A 23,311-nucleotide genomic window follows, 5' to 3' on the forward strand; every position below is an offset into this window, starting at 1 on the left:
TTTATGTTAGAGACAGTTTCATTTGCAATGAATTGGTCATAAATGATAAACTTGCTGATATTGATATGGTTTTGTTGGAAGCATTTATAGGCCACCTAATTCAAACCAGGGAAAAGATGAACAGATGTACGAAGTGTAATCAAAAAATACGGTGAATAATGAAAAAAAAAAGTAATAAGGTTACATAGAATTTGATTTAATCTCCTTCAAAGTAGTGAGTGTGGTGAGCAATGTACTTATCCAAACATTGACTCCATGACTGGAAGCCTTTCTGGAAGGCATCTTTCGGAAGGGCTTTTGGCTGCTCTGTCAAGGTCCTCTCAATGTCAACAATGGTGTCAAAACAATTTCCACAATTTTAATTAAAACTGTTAAAGCAGAGTTCTAATTTTTGAGAAGAGTCAGAAGTCACATGGTGCTAAATCCAGTGAGTATAGCAGATGGGGACAGACAGGAGCACTTTTTTCGCTCTAAAAACTCGTTAAACACGATCTTCCTTTGGTTCATCATTCAAAAGTCTGGGAACAAATTTTGCCTTTACATCATATTGGAGAGTGATCATAACAGTATTAGATTCTGGATTAAATTTGAAGTATACAAAGATGAAGATTTTAGTTTTGTGCCCAATTTCAGAAACACTGATTCTGTCGCACGTAAGCAGAGTTTTTAAATAGGTACTTTCATCAGGATTGGAAAATAACAACATCTGCAGTGGAAGAAATTTAAGGAAAAACTAGCAAAGACGGTTGGGAATCATGTTCCATTTAGGAGAAAAGGTACTAGTATTAAGAGTTGGCCCATGTGCTTTCCAGGGGGACAAAAGAAGCTCTTAATTGAATAAGCAAGTCGCTTTTCCTCAGTTTAAAAAAACGTCAGAGTGCTGATTGGCTCCAGTATTGTAAGGCAAGGTGTAATTTTAAGTATTTGGTACAGATTCTGAGAAGGGAATTGGAGCAAAGGTTAGCAGATAACATTGACCTGACTGGTATAAACTACATGTGTTACTACACGGCCAAGAGATTTCCAGATATTTGGTGCTAATACCAGGATAATTTTTTTTCCATTTCACCCAAGTTCCCGTACCATTGCAGGGGAAATATTTGTGCTCAAAATGTTTTATATGAAATAATTCCAAGCTAATAATATTAGTTTTTAAATGTTTATTTTTTTTATTTTTTGCTTAGAAATTTTGCAATTGCACTATATATTTTATTTCTTGCATTCTAAAACTCTGCAGGCCCTGTCAGCCATGATTTTAAAGATAATCAAGGGTTCTTATGAACCGGTCTCAGACATCTACAGCCCAAAACTGAAGAAGCTGTTGGCAAGACTGCTGCATCTGGACCCGAGGCGGAGACCCACTGCCGCACAGATCATGTGTGAGCCGGTCATGATAAACACAATATTCCAGTTGCGCTTCAGTATTGGCTCCATACCATGCACCAGAAAGTAAGAATGCATGTGGTCCGTGAAGAACTGACCCTAAAATTTCAGTACAGTTTTTTTAATTCTTTAGCAGAATACTAGATCCTCCTGCCAACTCATTTGTGTGAAATAAATAAATGAATTTGTACTAAAAATGGAAAAATTTAAAGTTTCTAAATTTTTTATTTCAAGTCTGGGATTGTCAAAGAAAAATAATGCAGCCGAACGTATTAAGTATCGGCAAAATCGGTCATTTTTAGGCATTGTTAAACTAAATGATATTTTTATCAAAACACATTCTGGGCGCAAAAAATTTTATGCCTTGATTATATTTTGATAGCAAAACGCTTTCTGTCATTTTGAAAATTATTTTCTTATACAAATTCTCTTTCTGAAGATGTGTGCGGACATTGTGTTGTTAGCCAAGATTTTGCATGTAGAGGGCTAAAAAACATTTGTTCAACCTGGATTAAATTATCAAAAAAATGCATTGAAATTCTGTTACAACAAATCCCAATACAACGAAATTTCCATTTCAACGAACTACATTTTCAGTCCCAACATAACTGCCGTTACATTATTTGAATTCCATTACAACGAAATTCCCATTACAATGAGCAAAATTTGCAGTCCCTTGAAGTTTGTTATAGCAGATGTTCACTGTACTAGTTAACGTTTTTTATTAGTTTCAATTTGCCAGAAAATTAGTTCTTTTTTTTTTACTTGTGTTCAAAAAATATTTTTACAACTAAAATCAAGTTAATCTGTGCACAATTTATTTTTTTGTAGAATGTGCAGGACATTATGATGTGTAGTAGCACTTGAAGAGAACTTTATTAAAAATGAATTATTCACCAAATAAGCAAATACTTTTCGGTTTTGTCATAGCTGCATTCTTTTGGTGTACAAATGTAAACATTTATTTAAAAATCATCTACACATGAACAATGATTGAATATTAATGTATTGCCCAGATGCTTATTGGTGTCAGATTAGAGAGCTCTTTTATTTATAGCCTATTTCATTAGAAAGGATATAAAACTAAGCAGAAAGGGTTACATTTTGGTAACCTAGCACCAGCACTTAGCTCATTTACTGTTTCTTTGCTAAATAGATGATTATGTCCATATCAAAGTAATAGACTAGTTAAATAAGGTTATGCCCTCAGCATTTAAAAAAAAAAGAATCTGCACCTATACCAAGTTGTTCAGTATCAGAAGGAGATAACATATCAAAAAGTCCGAAGAGTTTGAGCATCAGGTTCGGCAATTAAGGGGGAGGGGAGAAGGGGGTACAAAATGCAGATTATTGCTTCATTTCAACTGTATCTTCAATACTATTTTTTTCATGAAAGTATGATTGAAAATTAAAGATGCTACGTATTACTAATTTTACCCTTAATATATTTACACAAATACGTCATTGGAGGGGGTGGGGGAATTTCCCTATTTTTAGATATGCATTCTACAAGCACAAAAATTTCAATTAAGGTAATTTATTGTTTTTATATGACATTTTAAAGTTTATCCCCTTCCCCCCCCCTCTCCTCAAATAAATGAAAAATTGGTCGAATCTGGTCTTAATACAAGTTTTTGCCAAGTTTCTACTACATTTCAATGTTTTTTTCTACCAAATATTACCCCAGATAAAGTTGAACATGAGGTAAAGTTTTTAAAAAATACTATCCAGATTTAGGTGTTGTGTGGTTTTTAGTTTTGGTCTTGTTCTTTAGTTTGTTATACTGTAATTTAAACGATTTGTTCCCAAAGGTATAGCTTTAATAATTGAAATACTATACATTCTAATTATTCAGTCTTCAAAATTACATTAAATGTGAAAATTCTCTGGTTATTAAATGATTAAACTGCACTGTTAACTCTTCATTGGCTGATCTCATAAGACGCTGGATTTTGTATAAATGACGTTTAACATGTTAATTAGAGTTTCATAATTTCAATAATGTAGGTTTTATGTTTGTATTAAGAGCACATTCGGTGTATCACTTTTATTCCAATTTTATTTCACGTTTTATATTTTCTGCCGTTTTGGCTCATTTTTCTTTTTCTATCATTTCAGTCATAAATTTAGAACAAAATTTGTTAAAACTGCAGAGGCTTGTACCTCAATGTAAGTACTTTAACAATTCGATTTTTTCGTTTATTTCATTAGTAAGTGAAACTTTCACAGAAATTCCGTAATTTAGTGACAAAAAAGTCTTCACATTCTTGAAAATTGCATGTTGTTCAAAATGCAACTTTCAAAGTAAATACCAACATTTTGTCTAGAAATAAACTGAAATTATATTTGTGTTATGCCTCCAAGAAGAATGGAATCGGGTCAGATTAAAACATGAGGAGAAAGTGAGAGACATTAAACACAATTTGTCGAATTTTGACCACAAGTGGTACTAGTATTGATTTTTCTACATCATTTGCTTGTCTTAAATACCGAAAGATTATGAACAATATCAATTAAAATGTTGAAGAAAATTAGTACACTGCATTGAAGTTATTGCTCGAATTTAGTTATAAAAAATTCATAATTGCCTTTAGAACCGGCACAGCGCTGCTAATGACATACTTTAGTTATCATGTTAACCAATGGAACATGGAAGGGCAGGGGGTGCAAAAAACAGTAGATAGAACCATACTTAACCATGATTAGATTGCAAATGTAAATTTTAATGGACTCAGATTCTTCAATTGAATTCGCATACATTAAATTGATAACAACATATTTGTGTATCAATTTAAATATTTTGTTCAAATTTTGACTTGCTTTTCAGGAGGAATGTAAACAAAAAATGGTTACACATCATTTTTCCTATAATTTTTGCACTAACTTCAAAAATTATGTTTAAAAAATAGTATAGGTGCTTTTCAAAGAATGAAATTATTTTTACTTTTTAAAGCAATTTCCAAATTTCCATCTGCAGTTTTAAAGTTGGTTGGTTCTATTTTTTTATTTATTTATTTTGTCTGGCATCTCAAGAATGTTTGTTTACTTCTTCACATAGGTCACCAGCTGCTGCCAAAGCATCTTCAGCAAGTTCAAGCTCACATGATCAAGACTCATCCTCTGGTATGAAACATGTTTTTTTTTTTTTTTTTTTTTTTTTTACAAAAAAGTGGTAACTTTTTCAAATTTAGTGTTTTATATCATTTTAACCATGGACATGGGAGACAATGAACATGTTCTGACAATGAACATGGCATATTTAAAGAACCCCTAACATTCATAAGTTAATATTTTCCCATTGTTTTTTATATATTCATGTAGATGTTAATGTTAAGATTAATTTAAAATTTGACATACAAATTAAAAACAAAAGGCACAGTGAGACCTTTTCTTCTAAGTACTAAGCAGTAGTGATTAACTTTAAAACTAAAGTGATTTAGGAGACCTAATCTGACTCTGAAAGTTTATTTCATTAGGAAATGAAGTTTTATGAAAATTGTTTTCAGAATTAAAAAAAAAAATTAAATCTTTTTTTTTAGAATTTTATTTATTTGTTTTGGTTACAATTCAAATTACAATTTTAAAGAAGTTTAAAAACAAATTTGAAGTATTTCTTATCTTTTATGGAAAAATGTAAATAGGATAATATTCATATTTGCTAATTTACATTGTTTTTTAATACTTATTTTATTAATGAATTTCTCATTTTTTCATTAACACCACAAATGCGTTTAACAGTAATGATAATTTCAGAAACGTCAAATAAATCTAATGCTATATTAAATTAACAATGTAGTTGGCTATGGTTAGTAAAGTATTGTTAAAACTGATTTAAAATGCGAGAAGAGTAATGAATCCACAGTTAGTTTAAAAGTATAATCTTAAAAAGTAGGTAGGGTAAAAAAAATGTTCCTTCATTATTAAAATCTTATTAGATTTTTTTAAATTTGCTTTGGTCAATTTTTATTTAATGAAAATACTATAGTTTAACATATTTGTTACAAATCTGACAAGTTATAAGTTACGTATACATTGAATGGTTGAAAAAAAAGAATGAAAGAAAGAAAAAACCTATGTTTAAAGCTTTTTAACAAAGGTAACAGTTTGAAATGAATCAAATGATTAAATGATAAAAAAAACTGTTCTATTAAAGCAACTAGAACAGTTGCACTCAACAAAGAATAAATATGCTACTATACTTTAATACGAAACAATGAAAGTAGATAATAAATGAAGGCTGCAAAAATGAATGGTATGTTTAAATTTGGCAACAACAAAGTATTTTTTATTTATCACTTTTTCTTTATATCGTCCAAGGCAAAAAAAACAGGGAGCTAAACTTAAGCTAGATTAATATTTTCCACACATTAAGTCCAGACTGTTATTCGATTGTGCTATCGCTGGAGCACAAGCTTGCACCTTAAGCAACTAGGCTAGCAGTAGCTCGTCAAGAGAATGACATTTAAAACTCATAAGGCACCTAGGAGACTCTATGGCAATTTTAAATAGATTTTTCTTATAATTTTCTGAGTATTGCATCATATTACTTTAACCACATAAGGTACTAGGGGTCCTCTTTCACCACAAAAAAAATACACGCAAATCTCAGATCCCACGGTCGTGTCATCTCCTTGTAAAAGCTGCTTGCTTATTATTTAGAACTTCTTTAATCTCCGTGGAGAGCCACATGGGCCAAATTTTAGTATGAACACCTTTTTTTCTTAAATGGAACATGATCCCAAACCGTTTTTGCTAGTTTTTCCTTAAATTCTGTCCACTGCTGTTCTACGTCTCTATTTTCCAAGCAAGACGAAAACAACTCTTTCAAGCCCTGCCTAAGTGCAACAAAATCAGTATTTCTGAAGTTGGGCACAAATCTAAAATTTTCATCTTTGTACTCATCAAACTTAATCCAGAACACAATACTGTTATGATCACTATCTGCATTATGATCCCCTTCACAATATCCCTCAACAGAGCATCTTACGTCACAGAAAACTAAATCCAAAGTCACATCCTCTTGAGTTCCCTGAGTTGCAGCTTGATCTAAGAAACAGTCATTAATTAATTAAAAAAATTTTCTTTTATCTGCCATTACCGGGGTAAAAATTATTCCAATCAATACCCATAAAATTGAAATCACCCATTATGATGACGGATCCCTTACTGAACATGTCACAAATAATACAATACATCTGTTCCTTGTAAAAAGTTGTTGGCTAGACATTTGTTTTCTCCCTGTATACCCGATCCTTCTAGTGGGAAATACATCAATCTAGCACATTAATTATGTAGCAGTGAGAGAAGGGTGTGTTCTCTATGGGTTTGTACTATCAGTTTTGTGCTGTTGAAATAAACTTCGTTTGAATATCATATATCTGGGATTTGTTTTCTTCAATCTGTTTTGCAATGACTAAGACATTGGCTTTAATGTTGATGCAAACTACCCCTAGACAGCCATACAAAATTGTACATATATTTTTATTTCTTATTTTACTCTCTAGATAGCTATTATTCATAATGTAATTGGATCTAACTTGTTTATTTTACAATATACACTTTTTTACAAAACTTCCTTAATGATGAAAATTAGATGTTTTGATTACTGTTATCTTGAAAATGATGTAATCTTTAAAAGACATTTGTAAAAACTTTTGCTTTCATATAGTTCTGTTTCATGCACTCAGTAACTTAATTTACTTGACAAATAATAAAAAAATATTTTTACTACAGAGGAGGGCTGCAACGAGATTGATTGTTCCAGAGCCAAAGAAAATATCTGGTTGTTTACGAGTGAGACATCCGAAGCTTTTCTTCTGCCATCCAATCCCAAACATAAGACCAAAATGATTTCTTTGGGGTCGAGTCACAAATTGGGGATTACCGAAACTGGAACCCTGATAACTTGGGAAAATACAGCTGTCTCAAGTGTGGTATGACTATTTCAAAAATATATATTAAATAAATGAATGCAAGGTTTTTTTAGACTTTTTCAAACAAAAGAAATCTTTATTTTAGTCAAAAATTTTACTTTATCAAATAAAATTAGTTTGTTTATAAGTTGTTTGTGAGTGTGGGTGACAAAAACTTTAAAATATAGAAGACTAAGTCTATAAGTTTAGTTTGGGTGCACTTCTTTTTACTATCAAAAAGTGGGAAAGTAATATGATTCTGCAATTTTTGTGAATAGAAATGTAAAAACAATACAGAGCAAAGTGCAAAATGTTTTGTAGAGCATCTAATATTTTTTAAATTTACTGAAATATAGTTTAGCATGAGCATCTTTTGTGTTTTCACGAAAATCCACTTTGTTAAAAAGCTTGCCAGCTTTTGAACTCAATCTAAATCTTAAAAAATCCTTATCAAAATCATGCCAACTTCAAAATGCTGTAGATATGAAAGATTTTGCTGTATATGTCCGAATAGTATGAACCTAAAGTTTTTTTCTTTTTTTTTTTGCAAAAGGTCTTCCCCATACTCATATTTGTTCTCTTTTTAAAAATTTTACTTTCATTTGTGTTTTGTAATTTTTGTTCTATTTCTGCCTGTAATGCTAGAAAAAATTAGTATTATGAAAAACGTTGCACTAGCCCTTTTTCCTTCAACTGTTTTCCCTTAGGTTGAAGATGCTACTGTTCAAAAAAAGTGCATCAATTTGCCTTCATTTGCAGTATCTCTTGCAAACAAATTCTCTGAAATTATTACTTCAGTGTCATGTGGTGATGACTTTGCTATATGTTTGTCTGGTAAGTGTCAGTGAACATGAATGTGAGAAGGTAATATTGTTGAAGTAGCTCTTAATCTCAATTCATCATTGTTTGATACTTTTTATAGCTCTATACTTTAACTTTTGTCTATGTGTTTTGGTCAGATAAACATTGAAAATCAGTTTTTCTGGTGGAAAATGTTTTTCTTCTACATTATTGTAGAGCAAAATTAATTAAAAACAACCAAATCATGCACTGCTACATTATTGTGGGTAAGTTCTTTAAAAAATGCTTTGTTGTGTGAAAGATCATTCCTTGTCAAATCACCCATTTGACCTCACCTTCTTCAATTTTCATAAAATTTGGCTTAGAAACTGAATTTTACCTAACTCACTCAGAATGCTGGAAAAACTGCCATTTCACTGTAATTTCAATGACCTTTTGAATAATGTGGCTTTTTTTCAAATACTTATATTTAGAAAAGTTCTTGTATTTCTAATGTTCCTATTCATCAAACATTGAGAGTTGGAATGTCCTGAAACATAACACATAAAAGAGAAATACTCGATGTCATTTTCATGATAGCTAACAGTCTTTTTTTTTTTTTTATTGAAAGGGCTAGTTTTCTAAAGAAAATTAAGTTTAACTGTTAAATTGTACATGGTTTGAAATAACTAACTCTCTAGGCCTCATGAAAGATACATGGCAAGTTTTGAAAAATTGATGTTGGTTCATAGGACAGTAGATTTGTTTAGTTTCAGTCAGACTTGCATGAGTCTGTGTGATTTTTGTCCTATAACTTCTTCCCTCTGTCATTTTTCATTGTTCATAGTTGCTTAATTTTATTCCGCTTTTCTTAATAATTTATGATATAGCTTCATTTGTTTAAATTTTACTAAACTCTGATTTTTATTTAACAGAGCAATGCTTTAATCTTTAATTACCATGACTTTCCTTTGATGTCATAAACACAGGAAGTTCAGCCCAAAATCTCAAACTATACACAATACATGAAAATTTTATAATGCAACAACTTAGGAGTCGGATTTTCTTAATGAAAAACAAAACCCCTACCTAGCTTTTTTTTTTCTTTAAGAGAGGAAAAGGGTGCAGTTGCTGAGTCAGCAAAAACAAAGCATATTCTTAAAGTATCAGTGTTTATTTCAATGCTCTTGGTGTTTGTTTTCCTAAAAATGTCGTAAAGAATATAAGAATTTCAAATAATATATTCATTTCATTTCAATAAATCTTAGACGATAAAATTTTTTGTAGTTTTTGGTATTTATTTTTTATTTTATTTTATTTTTTTTTTGCCAAAAACTCATTTTTTTTATTTCTTTAATGTTTTCATTTTTTTATAAAAATTAAAAAATATAAAGATACATATAAAATGTCAAACAAATAAAATAACCATAGTTTAGACAGGGATGACCAACCCCTATCACATGAACCAGTGTGGCATGGCAGAGTGTTGTCAAACTTTATAAACCTTCTTATAAAGCTTTGTCAAACTTTATAATCCTTACTCATACTCAAAGACAATCATTAACACCATGCTTGTGGTTCATTTCTGTTTAATTATAAATATAATAATTGTCAAAATGATGTGAAAATGTGTAGCTTTATCTAGAAATATAGTCAATTAATCATGTGTTGCACAGATGACTTGGATAAAGAGGTTGGCACACAAAGTGTCTGAATCACGATATTGCAACAATTAATCATTAGCCTTGAATGCAGACTGTACATTACAGACGATGCACAGTTAAACATATTTCAGAGTTACATTAATGGTAATTTTGTGAATGCTAAAGAACTTGATTTGTGCCGACTAGTTTCAATTACAAAGAAGGACATTGTAAAAGAACTTAAAACAGTAGTTGTAAAGCATGCAGAGTGGGCAAAATGAGATATTACATGAAATACACCACCACCTGAGTCATTCCAGCCGAGGACTGCAGTTTCGTGCTTATTAGCACGCATCAGCCTAGCATAGGAAGTGACTGAGCTGGAGGTGAAAAATTTCTTAAGGAAGCCAAGAGTGCCAAACAAACTGGTAGCTAATATAGAATTAGCACTAACCAGACGAGTGACCAAAACAATGGTTCGGTTCAACTCGGATTGAAGGCAAGGCACAGTATTTTCAGTAAGTTATCGCCCTATAGCCAAGACTAAGGCAGCAATACATGAAATACACTGCCAGCTCAGTCATTCCAGCCGAGGACTGCAGTTTTGTGCTTATTAGCACTCATCAGTCCGGCATAGGAAGTGACTGAGCTGGAGGTGGAAAACCTCTTAAGGAAGCCAAGAGTGCCAAACAAACTAGTAGCTAATATCTAGTTAGTGCTAATTCTATATTAGCTACCAGTTTGTTTTGTTACCCTTCTTATACAGATTGGCAACCCTGTTTTAGATAGATTCTGGAAGTACCCTAATGACCCTAGGAACAAAAAACTGTTGTCATGTTCTGTCTTCTATTTGGCCATGACTGCCACAGCTAGCACTTCCATTGAATCAATGTCACTCTTGACTGTCTTTGCCTGTTGTGTAATCTGAGGGATGATATGTATTTGTCCCATACATCTAAATGTCCTGCACTTCCTTGTAATTTGAGCTGAGAACCATACTGGGAAGCTAGAAAGTCTTGATTCATAGATTTACTTCTTTTTTTGTGTTTTGTATTTACAATGATATACAGTTGTCTTAAATACTAGCCATTGGAAGTTTATAAATTTGTTTTAGGACATGGTGTCTTGTTCTCCTTTGGAAAAGCATCTTCTGGTTGTCTTGGTTATTTATCAAAGAATGATGTATCCAAGGTAGTAAATTTTTTTTAAGTGTATTTTACGGTGTTGTGTGTTTAAGTACAATATATTTTTTGTATTAGTATTTCAATGATGATTAATTATATATATATCATTGAAATGTGATTTTCTGTGCCTATGAACAAATATCATAATGCTACTATTTTTGTTCGACTTATATTTAAAAATTAGTGGTACCCGCATGACTTTGCCCGTAGTATAAAATTAAAAGGTCATTTGGTTTACTTGTGTATTTACAAATAATGGATAATGAAATTCTCGCCAATTTGCTATATTAACCCATTCCATGATCAGCCCGAAACCCCTTAATGCGCATTCCGCAGATAACGGAACGGAGTTGCTTTTTGCTACGCTGCAGTAGCTCTTTTCTCCCCATTTTGCTCTCGGGATTTTAATGTTGTTTTTGCTGTTCAGCTTGCATTCGAAAATCGCTTCGCTTTATTAGTTTTTTGGCACTGAATTAAATAGTGCAATAAAATACAAGGTTGCTAATATGTGCTGAAATATTCATTAAATTTACACAGTACATAACGGGAAAATAATAAACAATAGAAAATAGGACGAAAAGCAATTATTTTTATAACACTAATTATTTTATTGATTTATTTTTCTTTTTGCTTTTATCTCAGTATATCATTCTTTTCTTTTTATACACTTAAGAAATCAAAACTGTTAAATGTAAGATGATCTACCTTTCAAAAGGGCTCAACAAAACATTCTTCAAACAATTGACTGATCAATCCAACCTGTGAGAAAGGGATTTGAATGGACAAAAACGCTTTAACTGTGGGAATTATTTTCTAAGCGGATAAAAAGTATTCTTCGGTGCCTTTTGATACATTGTGACCCTTCAAAACGACCAACAAACACAGAGACATCTCTTTGCTTTTCGGTTCTTTTATCGTAATTGCAATGACTTTTAAATCCCTTTTGAGTGTCCAGATATCAGTTGCTCAAGCGTGGGAAGTATTTTAAAGATAAATGATTACAAAAGATCAAAACTTGTGGCTAATCCCCTATTTCCCTAAAGGATACTTTTGTGCATGCTACTAAAAGCCCCCAGCTGAGAGAGGAATAACAGAGACTGCCTGGGCGGATTCACTAAGGAGATGTCCCCCTTGGTGTCTTGCGGTCAATCCTTCCACATTATTTTCTTACAACAAAACAGTTTGAATCAGAAAGGAATTTCAAAGCAAGCTTTACTGCTTGTATTTGAGAACATGTCTTCAGAAGAAAAAAAAAGAAAATCTTGCTTGAAATCAAGTCGGATTGTTTTTCTTATTTTAAAACATATTTGGATAAATTTTAGTTAGTTTCATAGGATTATTTACTAATTAAGGCAACTTGATTATTGAAAAGAAACCAAATATTTTATTTTATTTTTAAAATCTCATAAAAGGAGGTGCAATTAAAACATTGGAGCTATTTTAAAACAATAAATAAAATCTGAAAAAGAAAGGGAGAAAAGGAATGTTTCGTTTCGTATGAGTAAAGCGAAAAGAACTCGAGATATTATAATTTCATTTGTACTGTAGTATATATTTTATGTTTTGCATGGTCAACTATTATGTGTAATCAATGCGGTCGTCATAATTTTTGTTTGTGAAATTAAAAATATTCAAAACTGTATCACTAAAAATCCATCAAAGGATGCCGCGAATGTAAAAAGTTAAAATTTAAGTTTGAAAGTATCACGATTTAAAAATAAATAAATAATAAAAAATAATAACAGTATACAAATAAATAAAAAGCGTAGTAAACACATTATAATTAAAAAAACACATACTCGTACAAAATTAAGATGTGTAAGATAATTTTTAAAAAATGTTGTGCAAAATAAATTATAAAATTTGAGGATTTTGAACAATTTAGTGAAGGTTGCTTGTGTAAGAAGGTGGATTTTTGATAACGAGAAAAAAAATAAAAAAATCTATTCATTTGCTTTATTCAGGCATAGAAATATTGTTAAATGTGTAAGGAAATATTTTCAAACTTGTTCATCAGGAGTTCAAATGCCAGAATGCTAAGAAACAAAGCTTCCACGAAAAGATAAAAAGCTAATGCCTGATTATTTGAAGCATTATACGTGTCCCATCCAGGAGTACTTGAAAGGTTAATAGGTTATTATCTTAGTAAAATAAAATAAATTACAAGTTTCGGGAAATACTGTAAGTTACATCCCTTTTGTCTAAGGAAAAGAGCTTGTTTATCGCTCACCTAAAAGCACCAGAACCCAGCAGAGAAGCGCAATAACAGGGTTCTGCCCCTGGAAGAATCGCCGACACATATTCGGCCGAGGCAAAAACTGCCAGAAACGCCGTGACGACACAGGTTCGTCGAAGGCAGTTAGGAACCATTTTCTTGCGACGAGACTGAATCGGCCGGGGCAGTATTAACACAAACTGCGCGGCCGATCCTGTATCGGCCGGGGCAAAGAATGGGTTAAATGGGTCACCCATGTTACAGTTCCACATTATGATAATTTCGTAATTTTCTCTTCCACGTTATGATAATTTGCTGGGTAAAATTTTCTTAAAATTAGAATAGAAAAAGAACAAAATCTAATTTTCGAAAATTCTTCGAGTTGTTCACCCCCATGCTACAAACTAATTTTGTGTCAACTTTCATGAAAATCTGCCGAGCGGTTTAGGACATCCAGACATAGATCCCGATATCCAGACAGACTTTGAGCTTTATTATTAGTCAAGATATGATGAAGCAGTTTTAAACACATAAAATCATAAATTCTGACAAAAAACATTCCTTGAATGCAAATTCATCATTAAAAGAAATACAACTGCCTTGAGATGTATTTAAATACTGTAAAACATGTTAATAATCTATAAAAATGTCCATTTGTGAATTTCTTGTGTAACAATTCATTCTTTGTTGTTTTTTAAACCTATTTTACTTTATCTTTTTTTCCTTTACTGCACTAAGGGATTGTGCTTCAGCATTATCAGTAAAATGTTTGTTATGTTCTACATGAAAAAAATTGTTTAATTTCCCTCTTAGGTACCTTGCTACATCTCATGAGGCAGTGAGAAGCAAAGTGGTGATAAGTGACAAAATTAAAAATTTGGAGATAACCAGTACAAATGGTAGATGGACCTCTCCTCTGTCTTGAGGCATGAGATAGTACTAGTAGCCCTAGTAGGTGCTGCTGTATAGCATGATTAATAAAAAAAATTAATGAAAACCTACATAGGATTTGAACTTTAAACGTGATTCACTCAAAACTTTAAATTGTCCACTTTCATCCCTTTGCTTCTCACTGCCTTATGTGTTACGCATGTCAATGTATTAGTCAATATCAATGTTAAGTAAATGAATTAGTTGTATGAAAATCTTTTTTTCCCTTGAAGTATGAATTTTATTTTGAGAGTCCAAACTTCCCTTATCGAAGAGTGAGCAGTCTCTATTAATCCTGATAACCAAACTTTTTCACTGTAAATACTTGAAAATTTGATAAACTTATTTGTTATTCTTTCACACTGCCCAGTGATATGTTTTAGTTAATTCAACAAATTTTGCGTCTGTCAGACGCATTTGAATATTATTTACTATACAACCCTTTAGCACTTGCTGTTTAAAAAATTTCAAGCTTTGTTGGTTTGCAAACACAAAAATGGGGCAAAACTTAATCTCCTTGAGTGATTTTCTGGATTGTTTGTAAATATTTTCTTGCCTCATTTCTATTCTGAAGTTATAATTAAAACAGAATTTAAAATGCTATTTTATTTATTTCACACATGTGAGTTACTCTCCAGAAAAAAAAGTTCTAACATCTTTCTGATATTTGAATTGTTCTAATATATGTACCTACAAGGACTCCCTACTGTGTAACATGAAGCCTTTAGGCTGCCATATAGAGTGAGAAGAGCAAGGATGCCCCATTTGAGGGTTACAGGAGGTCATTGTGACCTCCCAAAAAATTTCCTTGTTTGGCAAGTTTTAATAAATGATTCAGCAAGCATAGAGACAATACTGCAACATTTTTTTTTGTTATGTTTTTTTTTTTTTTTCAATAATGCCAAATGTCCCTTCTTATTGCATGCAGTATATGGTATGGTATGAGTTGATGCTCATGCTCATATTTTATCCTTAGGTAAAATTTGGAATTTCTTTTATTTTAAATTTTCCCCTCCCAAAAATTTAAGTTTGGAGCAGCTCTCAAGAAAGTGGTACATTCTTCTCAATTTGGATAATCTGTGTGCTGGTCATGTGGGTGTAAAACCTGCACCAAAGACCTCTAGGCCGTTTGGGATGCAGTCTGTTTGTGCCAATTAGTATTTTCTTCTTTCTCCGGCCTGTGAATAATTATTTCTCCTTGCTGAAAATAACCCGTACCGTTTCAAGATACAGCATTCACATATGAATTTTCTCAAACCCGGGATGGCAATTGTTAGCTGCTAAAATATGTACTTTTTCGAGCAATGCATGGATCCGGTTAATCTAGAGTATACCAATGGTCTGGTTATGCACTTAAGCTCTGCTTTGTTCTCCCTTTTCCAAAATATATTTTCATGATAACAATTTCAAAAATCTACATTTTTATTTTACAAGCTGAATAGTCTATCATCTTTCAATGTTTCCGACCTCCCTCCCCCTCCAATGGTAATATTTCTGCATGATGAAAGAGCATATACTTGATTGCTGGATTTTTCTTAATCATGCATATATCTTTATATTATCTTTCGTAAAAACAATTTGACCCATAAGGCTATAAATTTTCAACTGTTAGTAAGGTCTTGAATTTTCAAACGATGTGTATCAACAGAATCGCCTTAACATGAAGACAAAGGATAGTGCTGTGTCATTGCTTGAGGCACTAGTACATATATTTTGTCTCCTCAGAGCAACAGTAAGGTATTTTTTCATATCCTGCTGTTGCCCTGAGGTGAAAATATAATGTATGTGTCTGATTTGTAACCTTTCTGTGCATTTAACATCTACGAGACTTGTTTTTAAAGTAAGGTCCGTTTTGAAATAAAAAAAGAACGAGTATAGATAGAGCAAAGACGTTTATTGCACAAAAATCTACCACCCTTTCCCTATATTTCGAATTGCTCCAGTGATTTTCAAGCATTTGTCATAGCGTGGTACAGGTTTTTGTATACCTATTCGTACAAATTTGCCACCTGTGTAGACGACCATGAGAACTCTTACAGGGCTTTGGCTGGGACTTTTTGAACATCCTCTGGTCTGCCCCCACCTCGCTCGGAGCAACTTTCATTTGTTTCGGCATCTAAAGTCTTTCCTAGGTGGTCTGTGGCACGACAGCAATAATGAGCTCAGAGAACATGTTACCCCATGGTTGACTACACAGGCGGCAATTTTCTACGAATAGGTATACAAAAACCTGTACCACGCTATGACAAATGCTTGGAAAATCACGGGAGCAGTGTCGAAATGTAGCGTAAGGGTGGTAGATTTTTTTGCAATAAATTTCTTTGCTTTTTCTGTTCTCGTTCTTTTTATATTTCAAAGCGGACCTTACTTTAAAAACGTCCCTCGTATATTATGATTTTTTTGTTGATAATTTTCTAATGTAATGTAAAACTTATTTTTGTTACTGGTAGCTTAAATAATTGCATTAAATTTCAGCCCAGAGTGATTGGAGAAATGTTCAGCCGCAATGTAAAGTCTGTGTGTTGCGGCTCAAGGCATGCGTTAGCTCTGACTGACGAAAATGAAGTTTTTTCCTGGGGACATGGAAATCATGGTGAATGTTTATACTTTATGTTCTGTTTCATTGACTAGAAATTAAATTTCAATTCTATGCCTCCTTTCACAAATTCCTTTTGTGCCTCTTGAAAAATTGAGTTTGAATTGTTGCACATCCTCCCCCCCCCCCTTACATTTCACTGAAATGCTGCTTGGGGCTAACAGGATTTGGGGTCTGAAATTCTCTTGGAAAGTCATGAAAATTATGCATTTTAAAGGAAGTAATATAAAATTTCACTGGTTACCATTATTTCAGTTCCAAGCTCTCAATTAATTTTAATCAGAGAAAAAATATACAGAAATGTTCTTCTCAAATAAACTTGATTTTTTGAGGCATTGTTACGTCCATACTTTAAAAAATTTCTCAAACAGTCATAGATAGCTTTTTGTTTTCTTTTTTTTTCTCCTCGAAAATTTGTCAAGTATTTATGTGATTTGTATCCCTTCCCTTTTAGTACAATAGACCTCTGGTCGCAGTGCTTAGCTTTACTGAGCCCCCCTCTCCTTCATTTTATTTCATCCCTTCCTTTATTTGATCTTGTTGTCCCCCTTTTTTTTCTATAATCTCTATCTATGTTACTTTTTTAAAACTTTTGAGTCTTTAAGTTTCTTTTTTGTGAAAAAATGAGCTTTGTTGCTCTCATTACAGTTGCAGGGATTTTAGTTAAAGTTTCAAGAGTCTAACCCTAACCCTCCCCACTTTTGTTCCCCGAAAGTTCCTTTTTTCATCGCGTTCGTCTCTAAGTCCTTTTTTTTACTTTTTTGGTTATGTATCGAAAATTTTTCTTTCTTTAACATTTAGGAAAAGGCATAATTTTGAGCATGGAAATTTCTACAGTTATATGTAGGTTGCCAACCTAGTAGAAACAATTTGAGGAGCAGTTCAAAATTTTGCCGAGCAGTGCAGTATTTTGCATAAAACTCAAAAAAAATAAAAAACTAAAACCACTTAACTATGTTAATTTTTTTGCTTTGATAGTCATCTTAAGTACTAGAATAATAATAATTGTTTTTAAATTACTAAAACTGCTTTAAAACCTATATCATACTTTGAATATAAGCATCTTCAAAATCTCAACTTTACATGTCTGTCATTAATAAAAAAGCAAGGTAAAATTAAAGGTATATTTTAATTAACATGATGTTAATAAAATTTTCATGAGCTACATCTTTAGTAAGCATAAGGACCAAATTTGGCAAATAGTATAGGCAAAAACTAACTTGAATGGAAATTTTCGAATGGGCGTGGCTAAATGATGAGCTTTCAAGTTCTCAGCAAAAACTAAAATATAAGAGGAGATGAAACTAATATTTTCCACTAAGTTCATAATGTCTAAGCAGCAGACTTGTATGGTAGACTAAAATGAAAATGAGCAAGTGTTACGAAGCAGATGCAGTCAGGTTTCAAAATGGCTAAAACATCATCACACAAAGAACTACACATAAGGAAGCCTTGCCTTCTCCACAACTCTTTTTCCCTTCTCACCAATGAGAAGTTCCTCTCTTCTCTCTACTTAACAATGAATGTGTGCACAGGCCAAAATCCTGATCGAAAGATTGTGGCAGAAAGAAGGTGGGAGGGAATTTGCGCAATTGCTTGAAAATGCTCGGGGCTTTGAAATGAGGAGCAAAATAATTTCTTTGCAGAGCTGCAAAGTGTTGCTATTTTTCGAAGCAACTCCACAAGATACCAAGCAGTTGGCAACCTTGTTATATGTGTTAAATTAGTCAGTTTGATTGAAAATAATATTGCAAATTTTATTATGCAAAATGTACCAGTGTGGATTTTTTGCCCGATTGAGCGTGCATGACGCAAAAGAGGGTAATGTGTTTATGAGTCTGTTTGTTCTTATGTGGCATTGTAGAGGCTAAACGCCTTGGTAAATTTTGAAGATTCTTACGTCAATCCATTTGTTGTAACCTTGGGAGTGTCTCTAAAGGCATGACAGTAATCAAAATTCACCATATCTGGAATCAATCACCATATTGTCAGTTTGGATTTCTGTGGTACGCTACCTGCGTGCGACAAATGCAGGTGATGTTTTCCCTGCCTGAATTTTTTGTTTATTAAGTCGACTAATTCGATTTTCATCACTAACATGTTGCATTTGTTTTTGTCCTGATTCAGAGGACTGAGTTTCCCGAGTTGTGCTTTCTTGATGGCCTTTTTTAGTTTTGCAAGAAAGATTTGAATGAGATGTTTCCAAGCTTGAGTCATCATGAGTTACACAGGCTGTTTATGTAGCTGCGGTGGACTTAAGTTTGCTAAATTTTGCTAAAGGTCAAGCATATGTAGCTTTAAGCTGAGTTAAGTCCCTAGAGGGACTAATAATCAATAGTTTAGATCACTGCAAGTTACTTAATTATCCTTTTGATATCAAGTCTCTCAATAAAAGAACAAGATTGAAATTTACCATCTTATAATCATAATAACTCAGTTAATAAAAATTAACTAAAAAGTGTAAAATAAAAAAATATATTAAATAAAAACAAAAAACCTGACTGCGTGAAAACCAAAAAAACTAAAAAGAAAAAATATGAGCCCAGTAGTTTAGAATGGTATTAAATACTAATGTATAAAATACACCATTGAAATAATTTTATAATCGATACACACATAAGACAAATCATAAATTCAGAAGCAGAATAGAAGGATCAACAGTTGGAGGCCCATTCAGATTTTAGAGTTCCTTGATTGGCCAAAAAGTTATAGCACTTATACAAATGTTCAGTAAGTTTTAGCATAATAACCATATCAGTAAGAATACATTGCCTGTGAGTGCGAATAAAGTTTTGAAAAAAAGAATCATGGGTACACTACTTCCATTAATTCGTACATCGAAATAAAAAGACTTCTGTCTTTCCACCTGTTTGAGCTCAGCACTGAAGCAGAAATTCCACAAAGCCTTGATACAGCTGCTTGCTTGAAAGCAATGTTTTTTAATTTGTGCATTAATTATGTCAGTGCTGCTTCTTTACTGAAAGCTGGATTTCATTCAATTGTTTTTTTACAACAGGATGCTTGGGACAGAACAAAGTCAAGTTCCAAGCCCTGCCACGGTTGGTGAAACTCCCATCCAAGCTGGTTCCCAATCAAGTGTTCTGCGGGAAGGACTGCTCCTTCATAGTCACCAAGGAAATGTCTGTCCTAGCCTGCGGTAACAACAGGTAATCATATATTTACATTCTTAATGATTAGCTACAGTAAAATATCTTTTACCGTACATTCTCTCGAAGAATATTCTGTATTATGCAATGTCAGCAAGATAAAACTTCCATCATCTGCAAGTTCAGATAGTTAAATTGTGCTAGTTTTTTTTTCTTGTTTTGGTATAAAATGGATCATTACATTTGGTTTGTGAGATTGAAATGAATTTTAAACGAAAATATGTTAATATTTAAGGAGTTAATAGCTATAAGGAAAGTGATTTAAAGCAATTGATTTTGAAAAAAACAATCATTGATATAAATCATTTTTTAAATAAAGCTCAAGAAGTCCTCTTGATAATTCTAAGTTCAGCATTGTAATGCTGTGATTAGGATCTGTGTAACCTTCATAATGCTGACAGATTAAGTTTGCCCCAACTGTAGTTTTGTCTTTTTCTTAGTCAGTAAAACCTTTCTTTCTTATGTTTGACTTTGTCCATTTGGTTTGCTGCCACTTAACCATCATTCAAAATTTGCATAACCCCATCTAAAAGTTTTACATTTTTAGTTAGTAGACAGTGGTACCCACTTTTATGTTAGTTGCCTTTTTTTTTTAACTATTGACCTCTTTATCCGGGATTTTTTTTTTATTTTAATGAAAACAATCATTAAGGCACTACAGATAAAAAAAGCTGTTAAAAAAAAAAAAAAAAAAAAATCTGAAACCCGAACTCCTAATGTATTGTATCATGTAAATCTTTTCAGAGTTATGAGTTTAAATTTTATTGCATTGAGGTGAAAGGATAAATTTCTGTGAAAACTAATTTGAACGCTTTTGTAAACTGCAAATGCTCATAAAAAGGTGAAAATTCTAATAAACAATAGATATAGATGCAAACACCTTATCAAGGCATAAAATTCGGAAATCTCGGTTTAATTGTATTTATTTTTTTCGAATCATACTTTCTATTTTATGGTGTCCTTTAAGTCCTTCAATTCCTGTCAATCAAGCCCAAGTATGCCTTTTGTTTGAAGAATAATCGATAGGTGAGATAGATATTTTTCAATAGATATAGATGAGAACACCTTATCAAGGCATAAAATTTGGAAATCTCGGTTTAATTGTATTTATTTTTTTCGAATCGTACTTTCTATTTTACGGTGTCCTTTAAGTCCTTCAATTCCTGTCAATCAAGCCCAAGTATGCCTTTTGTTTGAAGAATAATCGATAGGTGAGAAGGTGAGGTCACACTTGACTCTTTTTCGAAAAATTTCACTAGCTCTTCAAAACAAAGCTCTTATTTGCTTAAAAAAACTTTGCCAAAATCATTATTTCTGAAAGTTAAAATTGAATATTTAGTTTTAAAACAAAGCAATCCATTAAATAAGACTAAAAGTTATAGAGTAAGAGCCCCTGAGCACCAGACCTATGTCATAGTACAAAAGCCCAAAATTTTTCTGCATAAACACATCACAGTAAGTAGAAAAGTTTCGTTATTATTTTCAAGCTAAGTGCCGCTGGTTTTGGCAGGAAACGGGTAGCAAAAAGTGCAGCAAAAAGAAACGTTATTGTGTCAGCAGAGTTACCTCATCATCTCCATCTGGCCATCTCCAATTTGAACCAAATTTTATAGAGTTGTAGACATGCCTTTGACACTAATCTATACAAATTTTCAGCTTCCAATATCCAAATCCTGAGGATCTAGGATCAATGAAGAAAAAAAAAAAAAGGCTCCAAAATGGCGGGTCAGCTTTGTGAAACGAATTGCCGTGATTAGGCTAATCCCACATTGGAGACTATTTCTGAGCTAACTTTTTTTTTCTTTTCGAGCTATCCTAGATCCTTATAATTTGTGTCTTGGAGACTAAAAATATGGATAAGTTAGTTTCAAAAACATGTCAGCACCTCAAAATCTCCTCGAAATCCGAGTTGGTTAGATGGGAAATACCAGGTCACATGACATGGAATGAATCTATGATGTTTAGCTTTTGTAATAATTTTACACTTTTGTTACCTAGGTCCTGCCAAATCCAGCGGTTTAATTAGTCCAGTTTTAATTAGTCATATTAATTTAATTTTTGTGAGAACAAGAACTCTTGTTCCAGTATTACAATTCATTTTCTAAGTCTACTCCTGCAGAAAAATGGCTGCAGTAATTTCCATCAAGACATTCTCAAACCCTACCGGATAAGAGCAACTACATAGGAGTTTGGTGGGGTTGAGGGGTCACAAATAAAGATGACTATTAAGAAATTTATTGGAAAATATATATGCTATATTGTGTGTATAATTGTATGAAAGAAAGAAAATGAAACTTAAAAATTAATATTGCTTTTGGGTTATTCCACGAAAATGTCAACCTGTTGGTCAACATTTCAAACTCAATCAATGTTAATGTGTTTTACATCATTTTAGAGATAAGATTCTTAATTTTCGAACCTGGTGAAACATTTTTCGAGATGGATGCTGTACAAAGAGGAATTACTGCTAGAAGATCTTCAACAACAACATGTAAATTTAAACTATACAGCATTCAAGAAATGCGACTTGTAATTTTTTGAGGGTACATTTTATGTTTTTTTTTTCTTTTTGTTATTGCTTTTATTTGGAGATTTCAATTTCTTTCATTGAATTTTATTTTTTTCTTATTGAGCCTAACTTGAATTCTGTGTTGAACGGCCTGTTATGTTCATCACAAAACGGCGTATTTTCCCTTCCAACACTTTTTGTAGGACTATAAAAAGGAAATTTTTGCTTCATTCTCATCCCAGACCTAGAGCATTAAAAAATTTAAATTTTTATTAAATTATGTAAACAATCAGTTATCAGTGTGACGAACGTAACAAATTGATTGCGGCAAACATAATCACTTGAAACAAACACTGCTTCTTTCAAAAGTTTAGTTCATTAAGAAATAAATGAAATGTATATTTTGAAATAATTTAATTTTTTAAATGTCACTGCATAACATTTTGTAATTTTTGCAACAATAACTAGATTTTTCTGCTCATATTTGTGGAATTTTCCTGGGTTGTATTTTATAAGAAAAATGACTGCTGAAAAAAAAAGTTAAAGCTGAGCAAGAATGGCAGGTAAAAACAAAACAAAAATGACAGGGAAAATGCAACAGAGCATATGCAAATATTACGGCAAAAAAAAAAAATAATAATAAAAAAACCCATAAATAAATATTTTAAAAAAAACATTTAAAAAATCAAGAAGATTGAGGAATTAAAAATGAGGTCAGGAGATGAGAATCAATTGCAGGGAATCTAGTAAGCTAACTTTGTATAAAGTTATAAAATAATGTAACTTCATCTTTCTCAGCATGCAAAGTTTACAGAAGGATTCAAAAAGCATGCTCTTCCAAGTAGTCCCAGGAAAAAATAGGCTCTTATATGTTATCTTGCTAAATAATAATAATATTATTGGAATTACTGTGGCAGAAATGAAAGTCAAAAAGTTCCTAGAAGAAACCATCTTGTAAAAACAATTTTTACAATAGATTTTGTTTTCGTAAA

General features: G+C 32.2%; 1 protein-coding gene across 3 annotated transcripts in view; it reads left to right on the forward strand.

Moving 5' to 3' along the window:
• Nucleotides 1-23,311, forward strand: part of LOC129231520 (serine/threonine-protein kinase Nek8-like) — a 72,055-nt gene that overhangs the window by 32,481 nt on the left and 16,263 nt on the right. For 2 of the 3 annotated variants that reach the window (XM_054865859.1, XM_054865857.1), the window contains exons 7-14: nt 1,238-1,449; nt 3,502-3,552; nt 4,442-4,506; nt 7,117-7,316; nt 8,003-8,129; nt 10,833-10,909; nt 16,523-16,640; nt 19,660-19,810. In XM_054865859.1, the coding sequence (XP_054721834.1) occupies nt 1,238-1,449; nt 3,502-3,552; nt 4,442-4,506; nt 7,117-7,316; nt 8,003-8,129; nt 10,833-10,909; nt 16,523-16,640; nt 19,660-19,810 (1,001 nt within the window). The remainder of the gene's footprint in view (nt 1-1,237; nt 1,450-3,501; nt 3,553-4,441; nt 4,507-7,116; nt 7,317-8,002; nt 8,130-10,832; nt 10,910-16,522; nt 16,641-19,659; nt 19,811-23,311) is intronic. The other variant, XM_054865858.1, reaches the window with a different exon arrangement.

The sequence above is a fragment of the Uloborus diversus genome, chromosome 10, assembly GCF_026930045.1.
Source record: "Uloborus diversus isolate 005 chromosome 10, Udiv.v.3.1, whole genome shotgun sequence".
In the NCBI taxonomy this organism is placed as follows: Eukaryota; Metazoa; Arthropoda; class Arachnida; order Araneae; family Uloboridae; genus Uloborus; species Uloborus diversus.